Raw genomic sequence first — 27868 nt, 5'->3', positions numbered from 1 at the left:
ACCCGGATTAAAGAAATCAGATACTCGGATTAAAGAGGTGGAATACAGGGGTTAAAAGAACCTGTTCAAAATAAGGCCGTGTCCATTTAACTGGACAGAAGTGATTTTCTGTTAGAATGTCGGACATGTCGGCAGCTAAGTACGCCATCTTAACTTCAATTGGACCACTCATGAAACGGATTTTATTAAACAAACAACACGGTGATGGTTTCCAAACCTATTTTCTGTGATATTGTATTACCACCTCGGTGTTCAGAATGAAACCTATTCTTGATAATATAATACAAGACGTTTCATCTTAAATGGCCAGGGCGCCACAACACGAGGTTCGCAAATACTGGACTTCTTTCTAGTACGAATTAAACAGCATTATGTCGGTCAGTGAAGGTTTTATGATGGGAATAATTGTTCACACCCTCGTGATAATTTTTTTGGTCAAAATCCTTTCGATTTATTTCATTGTAGAACCGCACCCAGACTAAAACAACTAGAGATGGGGGTGGAGTGTTTGTGGGTAGTAAAAATAATGAGAAATACAACGTAGGATCTTCTTTTACTCAACAAAAAGGACTCTTCTAAACAAGAGAGAGAGAGAGAGAGAGAGAGAGAGAGAGAGAGAGAGAGAGAGAGAGAGAGAGAGAGAGAGAGAGAGAGAGAGAGAGAGAGAGAGAGAGAGAGAGAGAGGAGAGAGAGAGAGAGAGAGAGAGAGAGAAGGGAGGGAGGAGGAGAGAGGAGGAGAGAGAGAGAGAGAGAGAGAGAGAGAGAGAGAGAGAGAGAGAGAGAGAGAGAGTTTTCCGTATATTTCTGTGAGTGGCAACTGCTTCCTACCCTTTCCCTCTCCAGGTACGAACGTGTAGTGAACCCGTTGAATTATTTTCCCATTCCAACCGTATGATATGCCTCCTCCCGTTCTGTGGAGAACAACACATACAATAACCCTTGCAGTTAATCGCTAAAGGGGACAGGATGTAGCCCATTGGTATTTTAGCGTTCTCCTGATGCGCGGTCGGTCTGAGATCGATCCCAATCAGTGTGCCCAGTGAGCTATTTCTCGTTCCAGCCAGTGTACCACGACTGGTATAACAAAGGCCGTAGTATGTGTTATCATGTCTGTGGGATGATGCATATAAAGGGTGCCTTGCTACTACATGTAACAGAAAAGTGTAGCGGGTTTCTTCTCTAATACTATATGTCAAAATTACCAAATGTTTGACATCCAATAGACGATGTTCAGTAAATCAATGTGCTCTAGTGGTGTCGTTAAACAAAACAAACATGAACTTTAATCGCCAAGAGTAATTCATATGGCGGCAGCGGGTTTCTTACTTTCAGGCTAAAATACTATTCACAGTACTATTGTATTAGACATCTGTCAGTCATTGAATTTTTTTAATGTACCGAGGTGTCGTAAAAACATTCCTTTGTGTTTTCTGCATGTGGCATTAAAATGATCGATTATTAACACTGGCCTTGGGATGATTTAAATAAACCAGACCTTGTTATCACTCTCGATCTCCACGCGGTCGGTCTAGGATCGATCCCCGTCGGTGGGCCCATTGGGCTATTTCTCGTTCCTTCCAGTGCACCACGACTGGTATATCACAGGCCGTGATATTTGCTATCCTGTCTGTGGGATGGTGCATATAAAAGATCCCTTGCTGCTAATTAAAAAGAGTAGCCCATGAAGTGGCGACAGCGGGTTTCCTCTCTCAATATATGTGTGGTCCTTAACCATATGTCCGGCGCCAAATAACCGTAAATAAAATGTGTTGAGTGCGTCGTTAAATAAAACATTTCCTTCCTTCTCGCTCTCCATCACACCCCTGAAATTAATTTTAGCTCCCATTAGGATGTGTACCACCAAATCAAATCCCATAAACGACAATAGTAACATGTGTGGCTAACACTGCTACCTACAGCGTATCAATCGACATATACACCACGGATATAATACTACCGCCCCTCACCCTTAAAGTAAATCAGAAAGAAAAAATGGGGGTTTAGCTGCTCATTTCAGAGATAACGGGTAGCGTCTATGACTACCCTAGTTCTGCACAAAATGTGAGTACTTTTCTTTACAGGTACACTATACATGTTTCAAGCACAAGGTTACTTGACACAGTGGTACTAGATGAAATAAAATTGCATACATTTATTTTGCCCAGATGAAACTAATTTTGCTTTACAACAAACAGTCACATTTATCACCCATCACAGGACTTGTGGTATTAACTGCTCTATCAACCGGAAGTTATATGCTTTTGTGCTACCATTAGCATGTGAATTGACATGATATCAGTGTGGTAATGTCTTAAATGGTTCCCTATACGTTATGGAAGCAATTAATCACTCCCTTCAATATTGTGTGGTTTGACAATCATTGGTTTGCTGTACTTTCATAAGGTGACTTTCAAACAGGCATCGAAAAAGTGTCTTCTCTGTGGAGTATGAAACAAATAGATTGGTAATAAATAACCAAAAGTAAACATTTATTGGCGGGCGTGGTGATATATCTCAGAATGGAAGAGTCAACAGTCGGCTGTAACAAATCACTTGTTAAGAAGGAAATGGTTTGAATTTTTAAAATAGCATTGTGCGTAGGTGTATTCTTACTGCGGTGATATTACAAAGTAGACTGTTACATGGCGAAGTAATTTTGAAACGCTTGACAGCCAGACGAACAAGCGCCAAATGAATGAATGAATGAATGTTTAACGACACCCCCAGCATAAACACAAAAGAAAATACACCTTGGTTATTGCGTCTCAAACAAAGGTAAATATATGAGTATGATTATTTACATTAAAATGTAATATAAATAAATAAATATATATATATGTGTGTGTGTGTGTGTGTGTGTGTGTGTGTGTGTGTGTGTGTGTGTGTGTGTGTGTGTGTATGTATGTATGTATGTATGGCGTTAAACACCTTTTATAACAATCACAAGTCTACCACGAACAACCATCTAGCGATAAGGAACACCATTTATAACAATGACCTGTGTAGAAAGAACACTATCCTATAATAATAATAATAATAATAATAATAATAATAACAACAACCACCTATCTATAACTAACACCTAATGGATACTGAGAAATGTGTCATTATCTGTTTATTATTAATTAATTGATGTAATAAAACAATTACGGCGCTGTGTTGATATCGATATGATGTTTAATGGAGTGAAAATAAATAAATATCCAACTCTGTTTTCGGACTCTGTCAATATTCACTTTAGTTTTTCTGCTCTATAAAACATTATCTGATCTCAGGCGTATTGTAATGTCTTAATACAAAGTAAAGTTTGTTTTATTTAACGACGCCACTGGAGCACATTGATTTTTTATGTTATCATCGGCTACTGGACGTCAAACATATGGTCATTCTGACACTGGGTTTTTTTTAGAGGAAACCCGCTGTCGCCAAATAGGCTACTCTTTTACGACAGGCAGCAGGGGATATTTTATTTGCGCTTCCCACAGGCAGGATAGCACAAACCATGGCCTTTGTTGAACCAGTTATGGATCACTGGTCGGTGCAAGTGGTTTACACCTACCCATTGAGCCTTGCGGAGCACTCACTCAGGGTTTGGAGTCGGTATCTGGATTAAAAATCCCATGCCTCGACTGGGATGTAGTCAAACGGTAAAGCATTCGCCTGATGCGCGGTCAGTCTAGGATTGACCCCCGTCTGTGGGCTATTTCTCATCCCAGCCAGTGTACCACGACTAGTATATCAAAGGCCGTGGTATGTGCTGTCCTGTCTGTGGGATGGTGCAAACAAAAGATCCCTTGCTAAAAATGGAAAATGTACCGGGTTTCCTCCAAGACTACATGTCAGAATTACTAAATGTTTGACATCCAATAGCCTATGATTAATACATTATTGTGCTCTAGTGGTGTCTTTAAACAAACTTTTGTAATAGGCACTGACACTGATCATAACTTCCTAAAGCGACACTTCCTGACGTTGTAGCCACTGTTCCATGTCTGGTTATTATAGCTTTGTGACCATTAAAACTACAGTACATAGTAATTATATTTTCTTGACTAGAATACACCCATTGGACTATTTCTCGCTCCAGCCAGTGCACCACGACTGGTAGTCCAAAGGCCGTGACATGTGCTATCCTGTCTATGGGATGGTGCATTTAAAATATCCTTGCTGCTAATTGAAAAGAGTGGCGACAGCGCGTTTCCTCTCTCAATATCTGTTTGGTCCTTAACCATATGTCCGACGCCATATAACCATAAAAAAAAATGTGTCGAGTGCGTCGTTAAATAAACCATTTCCTTCCTTGACTAGAATACCAATATCGCTATATTCAGCGTGATTCTAGGGAAAAAACCCTGATTTCAGCTTCTAATATATTTTATTCGGAGGTAAAACCACGCGTATTCGGAGGACCAAAACCACAGAGGATATATACATTGATATTCTATGTAAAATAAATAAATAAATAAATATAATAATAATAATTAATATGCCATGTTAATCGTAATAGAGGCGTTATTAGCCGAGGCATAACCTGGTTAGCAAACCAGTTACAGCACCACAGTTCACAACGTCTTGTAACAGGCTTGCTGGGCAATGTAATCGAACTGGATAAGTATGCCCGCCTTGGCTTCACGTGCAATATGTTGGTCCGATCTACATGTTATGTATTTCTAAAATAAACATATTCAGAATATTGTGATATTGTAGGATGGGTATATGTATACCTTTGGTGAACTTTGGTAATCTTTTGACATTTAGCCTCACAACATGCGGTGAAAACCACGAGGAAACCTATCCGTGATTGCTAGCCGGAGCAATCAACAACACGCAGCGCTGGTGCGGAAAGAATGGCAACCTTGGTAAATGTACACTACAGTAGTAGAAAACCTTTGTTCGTGTTACAAGAACTGTAGTATAAAACGAATAACACAAGGGTAAAATTATTTATTTACAGAAGCCTAAGCACATTAAAACGTTTTGCCAATTACTGTGTGTTTTACACGATACTTGCGACCCTTGGACAAAGAAAAAAAGAAATGTTTTATTTAACGACGCACTCAACACATTTTATTTACGATTATATGGCGTCAAACATATGGTTAAGGACCACATAGATAGAGAGAGAGGAAACTCGCTGTTGCCACTTCATGGGCTACTCTTTTCTATTGACAGCAAGGGATCTTTTATATGTACCATCCCAAAGACAGGATAACACATATCACGGCCTTTGTTATACCAGTCGTGGTGCACTGGCTGGAGCGGAAACGTATAGGTTTCATCACGAGTGCCCTCTAACTATTTGACTGGTTACCGCTCTATCACATTCATTTAATGTCAAGCGCAAAACCTAAGCAAGCAAGCGTTTTTGTAACCGCCATGGAATCACCGCGTCGATTGAACGCATTTCTGAGCCCGTGCTTATTAAACTTTAGTCCACTCTAATCTTTAAATAGGTCACAGACATGCGTGGTGTGTGCGTTGCTATCACGTAAGTCCCAATGCGATGTTAGCGATTTGAGACGAGACTTTAACCATTCTGTAAGTACCGGCCAAGATGAAAGAAAGAAACAAAGAAATGTGTTATGTAACGACGCACTCAACACATTTTATTTACGGTTATATGGCGTCAGACATATGGTTAAGGACCACACAGATTTTGAGAGAGAAAACCTGCTGTCGCCACTTCATGGGTTACTCTTTTCGATTAGCAGCAATGGTTCTTTTATATGCACCATCCCACAGACAGGGTAGTACATACCATGGCCTTTGATGTACCAGTTGTGGTGCACTGGCTGGACCGGCCAAGATGAAGCCCGCTGACCATCACATAAGCTACCCTTACTGAATCACGCGAATAGCAACACTTTCGCAGACATGATAGTACATGCCACGGCTTTTGATATAGCAGTTGTTGAGTAAATGATTCGGTGAGCCCACTAATCCACCAGTATCCACTGAGCTGCACCCCATCCCAAAATATGATACACCTTCAGTAGTGTATATACCATTTCACAAAATACACCAGTAGTAAATTCACAAGAGTGTGTAACTTTGTTCTGTACTACTGTCAGGATGCAGGATATATCCTTTTTTCCCAACGGATGACTTCCATAATGAAACATATAATATTACAGACATCTGACTAAATCAGACTGAAAGCAGTGCGCGTAATTCCAATTAAATCCCAATTGAATTGGGAAATATATTTTATTATCGAATCTGAACGACAAAACCTTTAGCCACAAACAAGCCCGTATCTCTGTACAATGCAGACCAGCCTCGGTGGCGTCGTGGTAGGCCATTCGGATCCCAGTCGAGGCATGGGATTTTTAATCCAGATACCGACTCCAAACCCCGAGTGAGTGCTCCGCAAGGCTCAATTGGTAGGTGTAAACCACTTGCACCGACCAGTGATCCATAACTGGTTCAACAAAGGCCATGGTTTGTGCTGTCCTGCCTGTGGGAAGCGCAAATAAAAGATCCCTTGCTGCTAATCAGAAGAGTAGCCCATGTAGTGGCGACAGCGGGTTTCCTCTCAAAATCTGTGTGGTCCTTAACCATATGTCTGACGACATATAACCGTGAATAAAATGTGTTGAGTGCGTCGTTAAATAAAACATTTCTTTCTTTCTTTCTGTACAATGCAGAGCCGATTTGGCATGTATCTATCAAGTGCCTCGTCTATTGGAGGATAGCAACCCCAGAGATCCTTTAGTGGACAATATATCCTTGCACCACCCAAAAAGAGGACTGCCATTCCCAGACTAGTTTACTAAATCAAAACTAGCATAGGACAGAGCTCATTGAAATAAATGTAGTCGTGATTATATGCACTCATGAATCACTGTCAAAACAGTGATATTAGGTGTTCAGCAAAAGCTAGTTTGAAAATCATACAGAAATAGTTAATTAAGAGCTTTGATTTTGTTTAGTTTGCTTCGTTAATTAAAACTTGAATTTGACAACAGATGTTTTGACCCTAGTGACCAAATTACTAATACTTTGAAGGATCCAGCTTAAACCCTTGGTCAATCTTTTAAAAGTTAAATTTGTTTTGTTTAATGGCGCCACTGGAGCACATTGATTTATTAATCATCGGCTATTGGATGTCAAACATTTGGTAATTTTGATATATGGTCTTAGAGAGGAAACCCGCTACATTGTTCCATTAGTAGCAAGGGATCTTTTAAATGAACCATCCCACAGACAGGATAGCACATACCACGGCCGTTGATATACCAGTCACTGGCTGGAACGAGATATAGCGCAATTGGTCCACCGATGAGGATCGATCTCGAATCGACAGCGCATCAAGCGAGTGTTTTACCACTGGGCTACGTCCCGCCCCTCATCTTTTAAAAGATGCCATATTACAAATATGTCTGTTATCATAAAGACAAAATTTCTGAGGTTAACTGTACAGTGGACCCGTCTGAAGCACGGCTAATGTTGTTGTAGACTGAGTGATTTGTACAGCAATATTTCACACTTTACATCTTAAACGTGACAGCCGTGATTGCACATGGTCGGTGATGAACTGACAACCAACCGTGACCACTTGCACGTGCCTCACGTGGAGCAGATCGTCCAGTATAATTACAGCAGTAAAAATCAGTCTTTCTTTAATGGTTGAAGCATAACACTTGTGTTAATATTTATCTAGTCTACATTTGTTCTGAGTAATGCGTTTCTAGTGTTGTTGAGTATACATTTGTTCACTCAAGCGTATAACACAAAACGAGGGAGATGCAAACGTACGGTTAAACATGTACAGAAATTGATAATCTAAACAATAAGATGTAAGTAAAGTATGATTTCTGTTATTAAAAACGGCTCTAAAGGTAAAAAAAAATGCCTTAGTGTTTAAAAACTAGGGTATGTCCCTTTAACCACCGTGGGTGTTCAGTGTAAAACAATCTGCTCGGCTCGTTGCGTTTTACACACCAATCGACGCATATTCAAAACGCACAGCACTATAAATCCACAGTCTGGGTGACAGAATGAAGATAATGGGTTCCACCATGCACATAGCGGCACAATCCAGTGTTTTACTGCACATAACGGCACAATCCAGTGTTTTACTGCACATAACGGAGGTTAGTTTTTTGCGAGACTCGAGGGAAATGCAATAATAATTGTCTAATAAACATGTCGCGACCCTGGAGAATTCTGTAAGTGAATCTGAGGAGAATAACCACATAAAGTAAACAGCGACAGTGCAAAATGCTACCTGACACAAGAGTGCTAGAGAAAGGATCATGTCAATAGATACGATCTGACTAACAAAATGTTTCAAATGGGAGCAAAAACTGAATATTGGGCTTGTTTAGCAACACCACAGTAGCACATTGATTGATTCGTCATCGGTTATTGGATTTTCATTTCAACTTATGTCCGTGTTTATATCCAGTTAAGGTTCAACACGTTGTCTTGAGCACACGCCTCAGCTATCTGTCCATGACAGTGGGTTAGTTGTTAGTTGGTTATTGAGAGAGAAGAGGGTGTAGTGGCCTTACACCTACCCTCTGAACCCTTAAGAGTTGGAGCCGGTACCGGACTGCGGAACTCTGTACCTACCAGTCTGTAGTCCAATGGCTTAACCACTGCGCCACCGAGGCCGGTTATTGGATGTGAAATATTTGCTAATTTTGACTTATATTCTTAGAGGAAACCCTAAATATGCTTGACCCGCTGCATTTTTTCCATTACAAAGGAAAGCATTTCCTAAAAAAAAAATATATTTTTTTATTTTTATTATTATTATTATTAATTTTCTTAGTCTTATTGCATATTTCCACATTTGTATAATAGTTCTAGCTGTGCATCATCACATCAACTAAAATAATTAATTTGTTTTTGAAATAAAAGCAACACCCCTCAAAACAAGTGAAGAAGTGTCCATTGAAATTTGAACCAACGATGGGCGGGTGGTCGGGGGAGGAGGGGGCTGCGTAACGTTAATGTGTTCACTATTGCCAGTAGAATCGCAGGCTTGACAGACGACACATCGCTACATCTAAAAAATAGTAGGGACATCTGAAACATTTTGAAAAATATTGAAATCTGACGACAAGCTATAAATGTTCCACCTCAGAACATTGTTTGGCGAAAACCACTAAGCGAAGCACTTTTTAAAAACATTAGATTGATTCTACCCTAACTCGAGTCACCTCCAGTCCTACCCATTATTGATATTGATATATGGGGCAAGGCTCGAGGAAACTCTATGTAATGCTTTGGCAATCGTCGACAACTACTGTGCAAGCTACTATGTCTAGAATACACATTGTTACCTAAATCTGATGCCACAGAGCTTTAGTTTGATTATTCTTGAGTCCAGTTATGACATTAAACTTACATGTTGGTAACCAGTATCAACGTGTCATGAAGAAACCCGACAGCCCTATACACAAGAAAGTACAGCGCATGTTCGTTTCTACCACAATCCCACCCCAATTGCGGTAAAATAGTTGCCTCAACAGAGCAATTTTGTTTTATTATTAAAAATTATTATTAAAAATTCATATTAAACTGAAATTGTGAATCGATTTTCTTTTTTTAATTTTATGCTGAGGTGTAATTAAAAACATTTCCATTGATTTAATTTAGAAAATAACGGTCATGTTCAATTTCAGTCTAAAAATATGTGTTAATGAGATTCAAACAAATAACCACTCTGGTGATCACATTAACGTTAGTGGCACCAAGTGAATACGAGAAAGCTTAACTTATATATTTCGTAGATTAACTTTATTTTTCCTATTTTTTCCTACTCTAAACCATGGGAATACACACGTGAGATTCATCAACTAAATGAGTTCTTACATACTTTTATAGCCAAAGATATTTGAAGAAAATTAGTAGCAGTAGTAGAAGTAGTAGTAACAGTAGTGGTGGGAGTAGTAGTAGTTGTAGTGGTGGTTGTAGTAGTAGTAGTAGTAGTAGTAGTAGTAGTGTTGGTGGTGGTGGTGGTGGTGGTGGTGGTGGTGGTGACAGTAGTAGTAATAATAGTGGTGGTGATGGTGGTAGTAGCAGTACTAGTGGTAGTGGTGTTGGTGGTAGTAGTAGTAGTAGTAGTAGTAGTAGTAGTAGTAGTGTTGATGGTGGTGGTGGTGGTGGTGGTGGTGACAGTAGTAGTAATAATAGTGGTGGTGATGGTGGTAGTAGCAGTACTAGTGGTAGTGGTGTTGGTGGTAGTAGTAGTAGTAGTAGTAGTAGTAGTAGTAGTAGTAGCAGTAGTGTTGATGGTGGTGGTGGTGGTGGTGGTGGTGGTGACAGTAGTAGTAATAATAGTGGTGGTGATGGTGGTAGTAGCGGTACTAGTGGTAGTGGTGTTGGTGGTAGTAGTAGTAGTAGTAGTAGTAGTAGTAGTAGTAGTAGAAGTAGTAGAAGTAGTAGTAGTAGTAGTAGTAGTAAAAGAAGAACAAGAAACAATTTTTACTCAAATAGTCCATAATGACCAATACTTAATGCATTACTCATTCATTTTCATTTACTGTCATGTATATAATATCCATCGGTATCCAAAGGCGATTTCCTGGTCCCACACCTATCTGTCCAGAATACTGACCAATGGCTAGTTGTTAGTTATTAAGGGAAGTACTAGTCGTGACATTACACTTCCCCATTCAGCTGAAACTCCTCTGGCTCGAAGCCGGGATAGGGATTCGAACTGAACACCTACCAATCTTAAAGCCAGAATAAAAGATATTTAAGTCAGTGGAAGTCTTCCACATCTCCTAGGAAAATAGTAAAGTTTGTTTTATTTAACGACGCCACTAGAGCACATTGATTTTTTATCTTATCATCGGCTATTGGACGTCAGACATATGGTCATTATGACACTGTTTTTAGAGGAAACCCGCTGTCGCCACATAGGCTACTATTTTACGACAGGCAGCAAGGGATCTTTTATTTGCGCTTCCCACAGGCAGGATAGCACAAACCATGGCCTTTCTTGAACCAGTTATGGATCACTGGTCGGTGCAAGTGGTTTACACCTACCCATTGAGCCTTGCGGAGCACTCACTCAGGGTTTGGAGTCGGTATCTGGATTTAAAAATCCTATGCCTCGACTGGGATCCGAACCCAGTACCTACCAGCCTGTAGACCGATGACCTAACCACGACGCCACCGAGGCCGGTCATCACCTAGGGCTCCGGATTAAATCCTCTACTCTGACATCAACCGAGTACAAGCGGGTGTGCAGAAATTTTAGCAGTGTGTGTGTGGGGGGGGGGGGGGGGGGGGGGGTGTTTGACGACACCACTAGAGCACATTGATTTATTAATCATCGGCTATCAAACATTTGGTAATTTTGATATATTGTCTTAGAGAGGAAACCCGCTACATCCTGTTTTTATATGCACCATCCCACAGACAGGATAGCACATACCACAGCCTTTGGTATCCAGTCATGGTGCACTGGCTGGAACGAGAAATAGCTCAATAGGCCCACTGACGGGGATCGATCCCACCCCGACCGCGCATCAAGCGAGCGATTTAGCACCGGACTACGTCCCGCCCCCTTGAACAGGGAGTGGCTAGACTGTGATGAGCGACGTTCATAGGGCGATTGAGACATGCTCCTCCGAAAATGTATTGAACAAAAGAAAATGTGCACGAGCGTGGGGGGGTGGGTGGGGTGATGGGTTCAACCCCCGACACCCTCCACTACATACGAGCCTGGAAATGCATGGCTTAATCACCAAGCCAGTAGAGTCTGTTTGTAGTTCTGTTCCACGTATGTTTATAGCCGCCCAGACCCGTGGATCAGGCTCTTTGATAAATAACGTAGTTGAGTTGTTAACACTCTGTCGTATCTCTTTACCTAACGAAGTGTTAAATGAAAAATAAAAATAAAGAGTTCTCTTCCGGGGTCAACGACCTACAGGGATGTACATTAAATACTGGGAAAATAAACATCACGGTAGGTCTAAGTGTTAGGATAAAATGAAAATGTTTTATTTAACGACGCACTCAACACATTTTATTTACGGTTATATGGCGTCGGACATATGGTTAAGGACCACACAGATATTGAACAGAGGAAACCCGCTGTCGCCACTTCATGGGCTACTCTTTTCGATTAGCAGCAAGGGATATTTTATATGCACTATCCCAAAGACAGGATAACACATACCAGGCCTTTGATGTACCAGTCGTGGTGCACTGGCTGGAGCGAGAAATAGCCCAATGGGCTCACTGACGGGGATAGATTTTAGACCGACCGCGCATCAAGCGAACGCTTTACCACTGGACTACGTCCCGCCCCTGTTAGGATGATGTCGAAATGAGCTTCTGTCGCATTAAGACCCTTCAACCAGAATATTTGTGGTTGTGAGCCTAAGAAATAAGAAGTATCTCCTGAAAAATAAACACTTTAGTAAATGTTGTCTTTGTAACGTTACAGAAAATAACATCCTAACACTCCAAGAATTTCAGTCTTGTTAACATATTTGAATTTTAAGATCCATTATCTCCGCATCATCCATGTTTTGTAACCGTAATTGTCTTTGTGAATATTCTTCAATAGCTTTTGTATAGTCACCCCGTTAGCACTTTCTCAGAAATATAAAAGTCGTAGAAATGGAGGTAGGGTAACCAAACTGATAGTCACGCAAAGAAAGCTGTGAGTTCTGCAATGCTATGATACTTTTTTCGTCTCTTGAGATGTAGGTCTTCATAAAAATCATTATGAGCATTCGTACAGATTGCCCAAATGTTGTGTCCTGACTCATGGACTAAACTGACGTTGTATTCGTGATAAAACACGATCATTGCTTTATGTCTTTATGAAGCCAACAGCTTGTCAAATGTTCTTTTAATTTGTGCCGTGAAATATCATTAATTTTAACGAAATAGTATTCAGCAAAATAAAGACGTATTGAGCATACAAATTTTAGAATTAGCTTCTAGTATATATAATAATGTATTGTGGCAAATGACTTGCATGAACGTTTTTTGTTCGAACTTCACCTTCTGTCATGTTTTAAGAAAGGGCGGGACGTAGCCCAGTGGTAAAGCGCTCGCTCGATGCCCGTTGGTCAGCCCATTGAGTTATTCTCGTTCCAGCCAGTGCACCACCACTGGTATATCAAAGGCCGTGGTATGTACTACCCTGTCTGTGGGAGGTGCATATACAAGATCTCTTGCTGCTAATCGAAAAGAGTAGCCCATAAAGTGGCGACAGCGGGTTTCCTCTCTCAATCTGTGTGGTCCTTAACCATATGTATGACGCCATATAACCGTAAATAAAATGTGTTGAGTGCGTCGTTAAATAAAACATTTCTTTCTTTCTTTTTGTTTTAAGAAACGCGGTAGACAAACTGTACTTTGCTATAAATGCACGTGGTTATCGTGTTAATACGTGCATACAGTTACAGCTTTTAAACGCAAGTCTCATTAGTCCCTTGTGGAGTTGGAGCTGAACCAAACACTTGTTGAATTTGTTCCCCCCACGCAACACTGGCACACTAGACATGAAGCATTACATCTGTTTTGGCACGACTGGAAATTAATACATCACTTTGGGTATACATCATGTTTGCTTTTTTGGGGGTTTTTTTTAATCTTGAAGAGATAAAGTGATTTGTATTCGAAAAAGACGAAAATATTTAGGTTTGCATTCGAAATAGACCGAATAACTTGCCTAACGAGGTACTATGCACGTAATTAGTTTAAATTTGACACAGGAAAAGATCCGTCTCATTAATATCTGTCGGTTACCTCTATTACATTTTCAACTCTCAAATCATTATCTTCCCATTGAAAAAGGCAGATGGAAAAAAATTACTTTAAAAAATAGAACATGCTTCCTGTGTACAAATAACGAAATTGGTCATGAATTTCATTATATAATGTGATGTCCTTTTTTTAAAGATGAAAGAACAAGACTTCTGCCAAAGTGTTGCCAGTTTAGACCAAATGTTTATAAATTTAGAAAGCTATTTGACAGTAAAAAAAACTGGTGTTCTCAGAAAGCTAGCAGTTTCCTGTAAACAAATTATGCATATGCTTAAATCCCAGGGCTGAAATCTGTTTTTACAATTTCATTTTATTTGTATATGCAATGTATGTCTTCAAATGCAAGTATGAATCCATAGATATACACTTGTTTTATCTGATGTACATTATTATGACGAATATGCCATCTTATCATTTATTTATTTATTTAATTATATTTTTACAATGTACCTCATATGCCGTTGAATTACGGCCAGTGTGTAAATAAAGTTCAGTTCAGTTTACTCGACTTGGGCCCATGCAGGTGCGTGTTCGGGGGGGGGGGGGGGGGGGGGGGGTCGAGGGTCGAACCGCCCTCAATGACTTAAGCAAATTTTCTTTTGTTTTCTCAACATATTTTCCAGTGGATCATGACTCGATCACCGTATAAACTGCATATGCCACAGTTTTGACACCCCGTCCCCTTACCCCCCCCCCCCCCCCACCTCCATGCTAACGTTCCTACACGCGCGCCTGATGTGCTTATACAAATACAGATTGACTGTAATGTTACACGCATGCATTTTGTATGGTGTTGCCATAACGTTAAACTGAAATTTGCCAAATTTGTTTGTACACAGAACATACAAAAGAAACTGTAATATTTATATATATATATATATATATATATATATATATATATATATATTATTTAAAGTATTATTTTAATGTCAGTCTCTTGTAATTCCGTATGGAGTTGTTTGTGTACTTTTTGTATTTTAATGTTTTTAAACCATGGTGAGACTTAAATAAAACATATCTGTCTATCTCTTTGCATAAAAATAAATGACCCCCAATCGATCACATATACACGTTCACAAAATAAACCTATCAATCAACATAATTAACAAACAACCAGGATGAAAACCTGCTTTACCTACATATAATAGCAGGACCTTCGTGTAGCCTAGTGCCAAGCCTTGGAGCGAACCTAATTGTTTTCCATGTAAATGTATTAAGATAGTTTGTGATAGGTCAGCGATAAAACCGTGTACACGGAAACATATAGAAGGTAGAGGTAATTTGTAACCTCAGGAAGTCAATGCGAATCTCGTGTTTCTCTAATTGGTTCGGGGTTTTATTCAATTAGGTTGATTTGTTTGTCGTAACTTGATAAAGAACCAAAACACCGGCCTATATAGGTAGCTTAGTGGCTAACGTATCAGGGCCGTACGCTCGGGGAGGGGGGGGGGGGGGCAGTTGCCTCCCTAAGAATCTCACCTTTTTTCTTTTTTTTCTCCAGAAAATAGCATATACATCTCAGGGTTTAATTTATATAGTGTTTCATTTGTTTATAAAAAAAGTACTGCCCCCCCCCCCCCCCCTCAATTAGAATTTTGATCAGGGTACGGCCCTGCGCATCTTATATATTTGTTTAAAGACACCTCGGCACATTTTAAATTAAGGCTATTTAGTGTCTAACATGATTGTGGTTGTTTCGTGACAGCCTGTGATACCATTTCCATAAACAGGATAATCCATAACATGGTATTTGCCGTTTGTTTGGTGTGTGTGTGTGTGTGTGTGTGTGTGTGTGTGTGTGTGTGTGTGGTTTTTTCTTTTCTTTCTTTTTTTAAAAAAAAATTTTGTATTTGGTTTGCTTTTGTTTTGTTTTGTTTTTCAAAAATCTATACACAATTTATTATTATTATTATAAATACTATTTATAAATAGGCCGGTTAGTTTTCCTATCATTAGGTCTACACGAGTCCATGATTAAATGGTTAATTGACTATACGAGAATACCCGTAAAACATTCCTTTAAAAGAAGCAAAAGAAAACACAAGTAAAGAAATCACTTCAGTATCATTTAACACATTGCAATCACGTCAAGAAATTAGATATGTGCCCAGTTCAAAGAAAACAAACTTCACAGTGGATAGAATTTCACATTTCCTGTATAAACACGTAATTAGTGGCACACAACTGAAGAATGTTTGGCTCTTGTATCTTGAATGAATACAAATGTCACTTATTTTAGGTTTCTGAGTTTTTTACAGCTGAAATTGTTGCTGAAAACGAAGACTATTAGCTAAGTTATTGGAATTTATTATAACGACAACCATCGAATTAAAACACCAAGAAAACAAAAACGTATTTTTAATTGATATATGGACCATCCTATTATTAAAATGTTGAATTCGAATTTTATCGGTACACCTTTCCACTAAAAAAAAAAAAAGAGAGTAAATGTTGATATGCTGTTCAACAGGAAAACCCGGAACGAATCTAAGGTCAAAACAGGAAAGATGCCATTTACCTGAAGCAAACAAATTCCAGGTACGATACCTGCCAACACGTGACTCGACTTAAAGCATATGTAATCACTTTCCTTGGGGTCAGGAGTTTGGTGTTTATGTAACCACTAAGTTAGATTCGTCATTCTGAATCAGAGAAGACCAGTGTAGTACATAATCGGTGTTTGACTCTGTCCTGCATACAAGTTTGTCCTCATCTGGTCAGGATATACATAGGTCAGTATCCTGAATTTTGTGAGGTGGGGGAGTGGGTTGGGGGTGGGGATGTGACTCGACTTAAAGCATATGTAATCACTTTCCTTGGGGTCAGGAGTTTGGTGTTTATGTAACCACTAAGTTAGATTCGTCATTCTGAATCAGAGAAGACCAGTGTAGTACATAATCGGTGTTTGACTCTGTCCTGCATACAAGTTTGTCCTCATCTGGTCAGGATATACATAGGTCAGTATCCTGAATTTTGTGAGGTGGGGGAGTGGGTTGGGGGTGGGGATGTGACTCGACTTAAAGCATATGTAATCACTTTCCTTGGGGTCAGGAGTTTGGTGTTTATGTAACCACTAAGTTAGATTCGTCATTCTGAATCAGAGAAGACCAGTGTAGTACATAATCGGTGTTTGACTCTGTCCTGCATACAAGTTTGTCCTCATCTGGTCAGGATATACATAGGTCAGTATCCTGAATTTTGTGAGGTGGGGGAGTGGGTTGGGGGTGGGGATGTGATCCTTTTACGGGGCCGGGACGTAGCTCAGTGGTACAGCGCTCGCCTGATGCGCGATCGATCTAAGATCGATTCCCGTCGGGGGGCCCACTGGGCTATTTCTCGTTTCAGCCAGTGCTCCACAACTGGTGTAAGAAAGGTCGTGGTATGTACTATCCTGTTTGTGAGATGATTCATATAAAAGATCCCTTGCTGCTTATCGAAAAGAGTAGCTCATGAAGTGGCGACAGCTGGTTTCCTGTCTCAATATATGTGTGGTCCTTAACCATATGTCCGACACCCTATTTATAATCGTAAATAAGATCATAAAATGTGTTGAGTGCGTAAATAAAACATTTTCTTTCTTTCTTTCTTTTGATCCATTAAAATGGATGTTTGCTAGTAATGATTGAAGGCACGACCCCTCTTTTGCTAGATATATGCATCCTCCCCTTCTCCCACACACTGTTCCTAACTGTGTTCCAAATAATCATGGTAAGACAAGGATGAAATATTCCTCAAACCTCACTTAATATAGCAGTGACTGAACTATCAGCTTTAAGTCAGGTAGATGCTGGGTTCGTATCCTACCAATGGCCCTTAGTAAATGAACAGCTCAGTGAGGTGTAAAACCAGTGCCCCATGACTGACATACCAAAGGCCGTAGTATGTGCTCTCCTGTCTGTAGGAAAGTGCACATAAAAGATTGCTTGCTTTTAATGGAAAAACCTGTAGCGATTTTCCTATTAGACTATCTGTCAAAATCACTAAATGTTTGACATCCAATAGCCGATGATTAAGAAATTAATGTCCTCTAGTAGCGTTGTTAAATAAAGCGTATTTTAGCTTTCTCACACTAGTACCTGTTTAATGAACACACAGTCGATAGCTAACGCGTGTGTCTTGAGCAGTGTGATTGAACCTTAATTGTATATAAGAAGCAAAAACTAGATACATAAAATTATTAATGGATTTGCTACACACACAGTAAAGAACCAATGGTTGATAAGGCCTAAATACAGGAAGTACACGATCATAAAGGATTTTCCGAATCTTTTACATCAACACACAGTAAAGAACCAATGGTCGATAAGGCCTAAATACAGGAAGTATAACGATCATAAAGGATTTCCAGAATCTCTTACATCAACACACAGTAAAGAACCAATGGTCGATATGGCCTAAATACAGGAAGTACAGCGGGGGGGGGGGGGGGGGGGGGGGGGGGGGGGGGGGGGGGGGTTGGGGGGGGGGGGGGGGGGGGTGGGGGGGGGGGGGGGGGTGGTTACTGCCATGGTCTCCAAACAACTGAAAACAATAAACCTTGGCAAGTGCGTCATGATAAAGTAAGTAATGTTTACATTCGAAAGAAGGTTTGCTTTGTTTAACGACACCACTAGAGCACATTGGTATATTAATAATTGGCTATTGGATGTCTAACATTTGGTAATTTTGACATATAGTCTTAGAGAGGAAACCCGCTAATTTTTTCCATTAGTAGCGGGGGATCTTTTATATGCACCAATCCCACAGACAGGATAGTACATACCACATCCTTTGATATACCAGTCGTGGTGCACTGGCAGGAACGAGAAATATCCGTTTACACTCGAGTGCGTAATGATAAATTAAGTAATGTTTACATTCCAGTGATGTTATTCAGCCTACCAGAACAACACTAGTTTGAAACTTTTAAAACTAAATAAAGTTTTTAAAAAACCACACTGGAACATGTAGTTTTGTCACACCTTTGTATTACTAAGCAGACCGATCGCTCAGTGTCTGGTGACAAGGCGGTAAACCAGTCTACGATATTTAAACTAGGTCGTCTGTGTCTCCCAGCGATACAGGCTATATTAGCTTTAAGACCAACACATTTGTAGTGGAGACATCCAGACCTTGTTGAACATGATGGATTGGGCACGATGAACTACACTGTAATATATTTGTAGGATATTTCCGAGGAAAGGAATGTTCGCTTAAAGCAACGATCACACCCAATGTAATTAAAATTAGCTCCACTATTACATGTGGATCTAACAGCAGCCAGTTGGAGCTCATGTCCACCAATCAAAACCTTACTTGCAGAATCATGCCAGTGATTTGAAAATAATTTGAAAACATTCCGACTTATCCTGAGGGTATACGACATGTTTCATGTGAATTGCGAATGCCTTATTTAGACCAGTAGAACTAATTTTAATCAGATTGCTAACAACACTGCGTAGTCTCCAATGTCCAAGTAACATTTCGTCTGTAAATTATAATTTAAATATTAACCAATCACACTTCGCCTTTTATAACGTTATTTGGGAGCATACAAATTCTAAAAATATCGGGCGAGTCTATTTCAGTGGCCGCAGTATAGCGAACCATACCAATACGTACGGGATGAGTTATCAGTCTTCAATTTTACAATACAAATTATTTATTTATTAAAAAAAACCTAAAAACTAAATCAGTTTTCAGTTTTACATTACAAATTATTTATTTTATAAAATAAAACATGTTTTAAGGCATTCGTAATTCACACGAAACCTGACATGATTCTGCAAGTAAGGTTTTGATTGGTGGACATGAGCTCCAACTGGCTGCTGTTAGATCCACATGTAATAGTGGAGCTAATTTTAATTAGATTGCGATCACACCGAAGTTTAACTATGAAGACTGTTGGGTGGATTACGTGACTTGAAATATATACTGTGCATACGTTATTCTTCAGATAGCCTTTGCTATTTTAAACTACATGTATTTAACAAACATGTTTTTAAAAAAACTAGTGTTAGCCACAAATAAAAGCAGTTATTTTTCTGATTTACGTCAACGTGGCCATAATTAAGTTGCAAACGTTAGAGATCTCTCTCTCTCTCTCTCTCTCTCTCTCTCTCTCTCTCTCTCTCTCTCTCTCTCTCTCTCTCTCTCTCTCTCTCTCTCTCTCTCTCTCTCTGTGTGTGTGTGTGTGTGTGTGTGTCTCTCATGAATTCCATCATCTAACCTGGAGGAACAGTTAAAGTTATAATTTCCCACATTATAATCGAATATTTTATAGAGCAAAATTGATCAATTTTCGATTATAATCGATCATCTGAACATTACTAGGGCTAAATAATCAGCCAGCCGTTTGTCGCTAACGTTTGCTAGACTGTTTTCTAAACATTAAACCGAATGACTAAGGAAGGAGGGGCTGTTTTTAGTTAACGACGCACTCACCCCGAATGACCACTTCGGGAACCAGTCAAAATAGTTTGCAAACGTTTAGCGAAAACGCAGCTGTCCTAAACACAGGCCTGTTGATCTGGGACAATGTAGCCTTCAGTAATTTAGTGCGATCTCTGTGTGAGTGCAGATATCGTTAGACAATTCACGGGTTGTTTGGTTAGTTTACACACACTTGCTTTATTTACTAAGTGGCTTTTAAATTACTTCAAACAACACAAATGATTCGTGTATTCGAGGCAAAGGAAAATCTAATCTCAGATGCTAAATACAGTGATAGCGTTCCAGCGACAAGGTCTGCTGTACACACCTTCTATTCTGACAATTATCAATCAGAAAAAATGACCTGTAAAAATATGTCAGTGGTCTTAAAATACCGTTTTTAATATTCTCTTTTGGAGCTGCGTAACACGGTTTTTGACTACATAATCATGATTACATGTCAGTATGTGTGTGTGTGTGTGTGTGTGTGTGTGTGTGTGTGTGTGTGCACATGTGCGCGCGCGTTTGTGTATGTGTGTTTGAAAGAAACGATGGACGGTTCTGTACTGAGATACGAACCCAGTACCTACTAGACATAAATCCTATTGTCTGACGACTGCGCCATGAGTTGGCCAGGTGAAGTCGCCACACCGGGAGAACGTGTCCACGAGGGAGCAGGTTTACAGGTTTGCGCTGACGAACGCTCGATGAGCAATGCGGCATTATAAACATCAACACGCCACGAACTCGCCTACACTCGAAACTAATGACAAAAGCCGCCGGCAAATTTCAAAAACATTCCGCCGGTCTTGTTTTTATTTACACATGCACATAAAATACATATAATTATACTGGAAATACTTCCTTATCGATATACGGGCTGGAGAATAGGGCGTGTTATATGCATAGGTGTGCGCGTGCGTGGGCGGGTGAGGCAGGTGTAGGAGGTGTAGAGTTCAAGTTTAGTGTGTCTGTAATAACTATCATTGGCGAATCCAGGGGGGGGGGGGGGGGGGGGGGTACATGAGTCCTTTTTTAATGACTTTTTGAGTTTTTGTTTCTAAATTAATTATCAACAATATATCACACTAAATTGCCTTGAAATTGCGTCTCTATGCATCTCTGTTTCGAAATTTTCCAGGTGGCATGCACCCGAAATCTGCACAGATCTCGTTCCCTTTGGGATGTCAGCCCATTTGCCTTCGATAAACTCAAACTTCCCTCTTTTAGAACTGCGAGAGACCCTCTTTTCAAAATTCTGGATCCATGACTATTATATCCATAAATTATTTTTAACAAATAAATTCCTTTTAAAACTTCAGACCACGAATAACTCGTTGAAATAAAATTAATTTAGTTTCATAAAAAAATATTGTTTATAATTTAAAACAAAAATTCATTCATATCTTGAACAAACTGTTTTAGACCACACCATAAAAGTTCGCAGAATTTGAGACCACGAATAAATTACTTAGACGCTCTGTAAATGTTTTAAAATAATATATTGAAGTTCGATCGAATCTAGGAAAAAAATTACAGATAAAAAAGTCAACAAAAACAAAAGGAAAAAAAAAAAAACTTATAATTAAAAAAATATATATAAAGACAGATCAAACACATTTTGTCACTGAGAGTTTTTGTCAATGTTCTTTGTTTTCAATGTTGGTGGTTTAAGCGGATGTTCCACCAAGGAGAAATTCTGCCAGCCTTGCAGTTATCAACACAGGTTGCGAAGGCGCTCTCACCCCTGTACAGTATGAAGCCTCCTTCTTTAATCTAGCCTAATTGACCCAGGTAAAAGAAGTTATTCTACAAACCCACATTCAATACTCGGCTAACCCATACATTTTGTTATATATATATAATTGTGACTTTTTCCCAGTGATTTGTTTTTCCTATACTAAATTGTGACTTTTTTTCTGTTACTGTTTTTCCCTGTGACTTCGATCACCAGTAAATCGCTTATACAACGTGAACCATGGATACACGAATCAGTATTTTATTATATAAACACTTTAATAGGCGACACTATATGTCTTGTGAAGGTGTTTATTACAATGGTATTTTAATGTCGCCTAGGGCTACGTTTAAGGTGGTATATAAACCCTATTAACTTTATATTTAGATACCTCAAAATACCTCAAAAATACATACTTCTATTCTGTCACGTTCCATTCTACACTTGCTTACATATTTACTTACCTGTTTACTTGCCTATTTACTTACCTATATTTGATGTGCCTGTATCCAAATAAGGTTCAAGCACGCTGTCCTGGGGACACAGCCCAGCAGCATGGACTGCCTCTCCAGGACAGAAATGGGGTTGGACAAAAGATGCTAAGACTTTATTCGGTTAAACACCGGCCTCAGTGGCGTCGTTGTTAGGCCATCGGTCAACAGGCTGGTAGGTACTGGGTTCGGATCCCAGTCGAGGCATTGGATTTTTAATCCAGATACCGACTCCAAACCCCGAGTGAGTGCTCCGCAAGGATCAATGGGTAGGTGTAAACCACTTGCACCGACCAGTGATCCATAACTGGTTCAACAAAGGCCATGGTTTGTGCTATCCTGCCTGTGGCAAGCGCAAATAAAAGATCCCTTGCTGCTAATCGGAAAGAGTAGCCCATGAAGTGGCGACAGCGGGTTTTCTGTCAAAATCTGTGTGGTCCTTAATCATACGTCTGACGCCATATAACCGTAAATAAAATGTGTTGAGTGCGTCGTTAAATGAAACATTTCTTTCTTTCTTTATTTGGTTGAAGGGGAGGGATTTAGCTCAGTCGGTTGAGTGCTCGCTTGAGGTGCTTACGTCGCAGGATCAAAACACCTCGGTGGATCCATTAAGCTGATTTGTTTTCTCTCGTTCCAACCAATGCACCACAACTGGACAAAGCCCGTGGTATGTGCTTTCCTGTCTGTGGGAAAGTGCATATAAAAGATCGGTTTCTGCATTAGAAAAAAATGTAGCGGGTTTCCTCTGATGACTACGAGTCAGAATTACGAAATAGCCGATGATAATTAATCAATGTGCTCCAGTGGTGTCGTTAAACAAAACAAACTTCTTCTTTATTTGGTTAATTAGTGATCAATAATCGATAAGACGATTCTACAAGAAATTATATTACTTTAGTTTTTATCTTAATGGCTTCTTTACTGGTGTAAACTAGCACTCACTTTACTTTGCAATAAACTAATAACTTTCGAACATAAATTGTATATTTCCTCGAACCTAGCTGAACGGAACTACTTTAACTTTCTCTAAGGCAGGGCTATGAAAAGTAGTTTATCCTGTAAGTCCAGACCCATGACCGTGTCATTTTCCACAAAACAAACTTTGACTGTTCTGCAGCAGTAAAGTGTTGACGTCTTATCGGTAATAAACCACAGACGGGCAGTACTGAAACACGTCTACCACTCATTCAGGTAAAACATTTTTGCGGCCCTACCGACAACAAAAACCCATTGCGTCTTTAAACACCAGTTATAATACGGCCAATATCCTAAACCCTAGTAAGCAATGTCTTTCTGTTTTCTTTGTAATTTAGTTTCGTGCTTTATATCAGTTAAGGTCCAAGCACGCTGTTCCTGGGCCCACACACCTGATCTTGGTGTCTCGCGTAGAGGTTAATTGTTAGTCGTGTGTGGTCAGCAGGTCTATTCGTGTGTATTTGTAAGCGGGAGCACACTGCCAGTACGGTGACCCAGGGAATAGATATTTTAGGTCCAGAAAGGCCTGAACTTGTTGTGGCGGGTTCGGGTGCTTGTTTTGCCAAAAAAGATACATTATTAGGTGTTCAAATTCGGAATTTCCAGCCTTCAGAGCACAATGACAAGAGATAATGGAGGATGCCCCCCCCCCCCCCCACACACACACACATACACTGTTCAGCGGTCTCTGGTTTGCGAGAGAAAAAGACAGTGTAGTGCCCGTACCCCTTCCATTGGGCCGTAAAGATCCACCCTGGTTGGTAGCCTGTATTATGATGGTAACACACAACACACAGACCTTAACACCGATAAACAGTCATTACGCCATCGGGGCCGCTTCAAAACATTTTGCGGCTCGGCCTCATAAAATAAATAACCCAGTACGTCTGTAAAAATTACACCACCATCGGCCAGTAGCATAAACCCAAATGTTTGACGTAGCTAGGTACAGCAAGCGGCTTTTAACGTCTCGTCTCCGCCTCGTTAACTCTCAGAGTTATTGAGACAGCGAGCGTCAGTGTCAGATCTGACACTAGTCTTTTAAAACGAACATATTGCACACTTTTTATTTCCTTTTGCATGTTTTTATTTCGTTTCGATTATTTGTGTGTGATGACTTTTAGATGGACTCCGATGTTTGGATTGGCGCACTTCATGAAAAACGCCACTTAGGCGTACAATTCTAACCCATATCGAGCTATGAAAGGGGAGAGAATAGTCATTTATTAACACCCCAGCATACCAGTGGCTATCACGTGGTTTAATAATAGTAATGGACGAAAGAAATGTTTGTTAAGCGATATCATATCACAACACAATCACTGGCTATTAGTTGTCTAACAAAGTCGTAATTTGTATACTTAATATAAACACTATGAGAGAAAAAAACCCGCTGACGTATTATAAAGTTAAAACTATTTTGTTCAGAGCATATTAACTAAGTAATCGTCGGCTACTGGACGTCAGTTACACAAATATTTGATAATTCTAACATGTAGGGATGTTTTATATGCACTTTCCGCCAGACAGGATAGCATATACCACAGTCTTTGATACACCAGTCGCCGGCACTGGTTGGGTCGGGAAAACCAACAATCAAATAATGGGTCTGTCGAGGGGTTTAAATCCTTCGACCCAACATTCTCAGGCTGAGTTAAAATCAGAATCTGTCACAATATATGTTATTCCTTTTGACTGGCGGGAAACAGGTTTTATATACACTTTCTGAATACTAGTAATCCATATGTATCAAATTTGAAGAACTGATGGGAGCAGAGAATACTCGAATAGGTCTAATTGTCGACATATCGCACGTCATGTGAGTGCCCTACCCACTGACCTAGATAACATTCATTTCAATGTAATATATGCAGAATTTCATTAAAACCTGTTACATACACCAACAGTAGTACTTGCTCACACAAATTTATACATAAATATCAATCGATTTTAGGTAACTGGTTATATACGGCTTGTCTATCAATACACTTGTCTCAGATTAAATATAAAATACATGTGAAACTTCTCAAAACCGGACCTTCTGTAAACCGGAATGCCCTAAAAACCGGACGTTTTTTTGCGGCCCCCTTTTAAATATCTGTATGTGTATCAAACACAGATAAGCTACTGTCACTTCTATATAATACGGACACAGCTTTCCCCAGAGTATGTCTTTCAGTTACGTTTGCAGACAAAATGAGATAACAAACATAGTATATATTGTATAACAGACAGGCAACAGCTATACATGAAATTGGAATGTCAAAACTGCATATGTCATTTCTCTCTACAAGACAGTGATAGCAAATCAATAAATAAGAAAACTAGTTTGAGATTGTACGTCTTTGAAATAAATTGGAACAAGATCTAAACTTTTGGAATAATCTCGTCAGTGGTGGTTCCATACAAAGTTTGGGATGGAGCTAGACTTAAGAACCTTAAAAAAAAAGCCAAATCAGACATGTTTAAGGAACAAACTACCTTCCAAAAGTCCTTCGTAGTTTATATAAAATACAGCTTTTTAAAGATTATAGATAATAACACATGCGAAAACAATGCTCCCGGGCGAACACCTCATACTGTCACGAAAATTATTTAGTATAAATATGGTTCGGACAACTGCTGCAAATCGTTGCTACTACTCGTACCGTCGAAACCGACCTTTATAATATAGACCTTACCACACTGCCACCAAGAGAACTTTTATTTGACATTAGACGACCACATTATGTTTTAAAAAAGTGTCCATCGTGTTTGTGTTATTCACCGATCGACGGCCAGTACATAAACAACTGGTGGCGTAAACATATTGCGCAAATACCACTGACTTACCTTGACTGGTAGCTGTACGCATAGCCTTCCGTTTCCTCACAGTACAGGCAGATGTAGTCTCCGATGCACAGGTACTCCCCCATTCCGGCCGCACGGCTATACCCCGTGAGCTGAAAGAAGCAAGTTTGGTGTCTTTTATATAAACATTTCAGTGAAATTAACAATTAATCCAGTACATGTCAATTTCAGTTAGTTCATAAAAAAGAACTCTGATTTTGATTATGTTTTTGTTCCAAACATGTCTATGGGTTTACGGCGTAATGTCATTAATATATCAGTTTTAAAAAAGGTTCATTTCAGCGCATGTTTGTTTTCGTAATCCAGTTTATGAATATTCCAGAATTTAGATCACCCAGAACATGTCAAAAGCTCCTTTTTCCATCAGAAAGAAAACCAAAACAGTTACTTTATTAATTTTCCAGATTTTAAACACCCACAACAATGTCAAATGTTCTAAGTTTTTCCTGTAAAAAGAAAGTTAAAATATCCAATTTATGAATAATCACATCACCCAGAACTGTTACATATTCTAATTTCTTCCTTTAGAAAGAAAATTAAAGTATCCAATTTATGAATCTTCCAGAATTTGTACCACACACAACCCTATCAAAACAATATGTCACTGACAAATGTTTGTTTTAACTTTTCTTCACAGAGGAATCAGTTTTCTGTATATGAATATTCTAGAATTCGTATCACCACGACACTATTAAAACAATATGCCACAGTCAAAGTTTTTTAAAAACATTTCCTCCAAAACGAATATCAGAATCTCCTCTATATGAATATTTCAGAATTTGTAACACCCACTATGACATTAACACCACACGACAAAAAGAGTCCCACAGTCTAGCGTTTCCCGTGAAACAGTGGGAAGGTAAACGGCACGAAACACGCACACTTTCACTCAACGCGAACAGAGCGCTTGCTTTTTCATCTCGCCGTCAAGTGGTGTCTTAAGTGTTTACTATTATGTCAATTTGGCTGCCTCGGCTGCATGATGAGACCCTGTCACTCTGCGGGCAGTTAGAGCGGTCCGAGTGTTTGCTCGGTGGTTTTGATACACACATTTCTCTCTGACACACACATACATAGACACCTGGTCTCTCTTTTCACTGGCGCGTGCTCCGATGACCTGCTTTAAGCAACAAGCGACAGACAAACCGGAATCTCAAAGGTCACATAACTTTTTTTTTTCTCTCTCTCTCTCTTTCTCTTTCTTTTACTTAGTAGAATTTACTTATCAACACCTCTGAGAAAAACGTCGTTTAAGCGACCCGTCGAAACATATGTCTCGACTGATGGTATAAGTGAGGTCATTTGGGTTTATCGTCGATAGGTATTGGGTTCGAATCCCAGCTCCAGTTTCAGCTCCAGCTCAGAGTTAGCACAAATATCTTATTTAAAAAAACAAAAAACAACGGTGATGAGGCTACTACACCAGATATATCTGTCTACTGAGGATGTGGTGATAGTGATTGTGGTGGTGGTGGACTTGGAGTCGACAGTCATCTGGTTCTTTACATATTTGTACTAGTTAAGGGCCTGACACCAGCATTTCCTTCTTGGACCGATAATCCACTTGCAACCTCTGTCTCTGTACTCTGATAAGACTACCGGAAAGGACTCTGATCTGTCCTAAAAGAACCCAGATAGTTTTAACTCCAACTCA

General features: G+C 39.6%; 1 protein-coding gene across 1 annotated transcript in view; it reads right to left on the bottom strand.

Moving 5' to 3' along the window:
* Positions 1 to 27292, bottom strand: part of LOC121389320 (inositol 1,4,5-trisphosphate receptor type 1-like) — a 62573-nt gene extending 35281 nt beyond the window's left edge. Inside the window, 1 exon segment of the mRNA XM_041520915.1 lies at positions 26197 to 27292. Coding sequence (XP_041376849.1) covers positions 26197 to 26279 — 83 coding nt within the window. The 5' untranslated portion in view covers positions 26280 to 27292.
* Between the last annotated feature and the right edge of the window lie 576 nt (positions 27293 to 27868).

This window comes from Gigantopelta aegis, chromosome 14 (assembly GCF_016097555.1).
Source record: "Gigantopelta aegis isolate Gae_Host chromosome 14, Gae_host_genome, whole genome shotgun sequence".
Lineage (NCBI taxonomy): Eukaryota > Metazoa > Mollusca > Gastropoda > Neomphalida > Peltospiridae > Gigantopelta > Gigantopelta aegis.
This window is presented reverse-complemented; position numbering and strand designations above follow the sequence as displayed.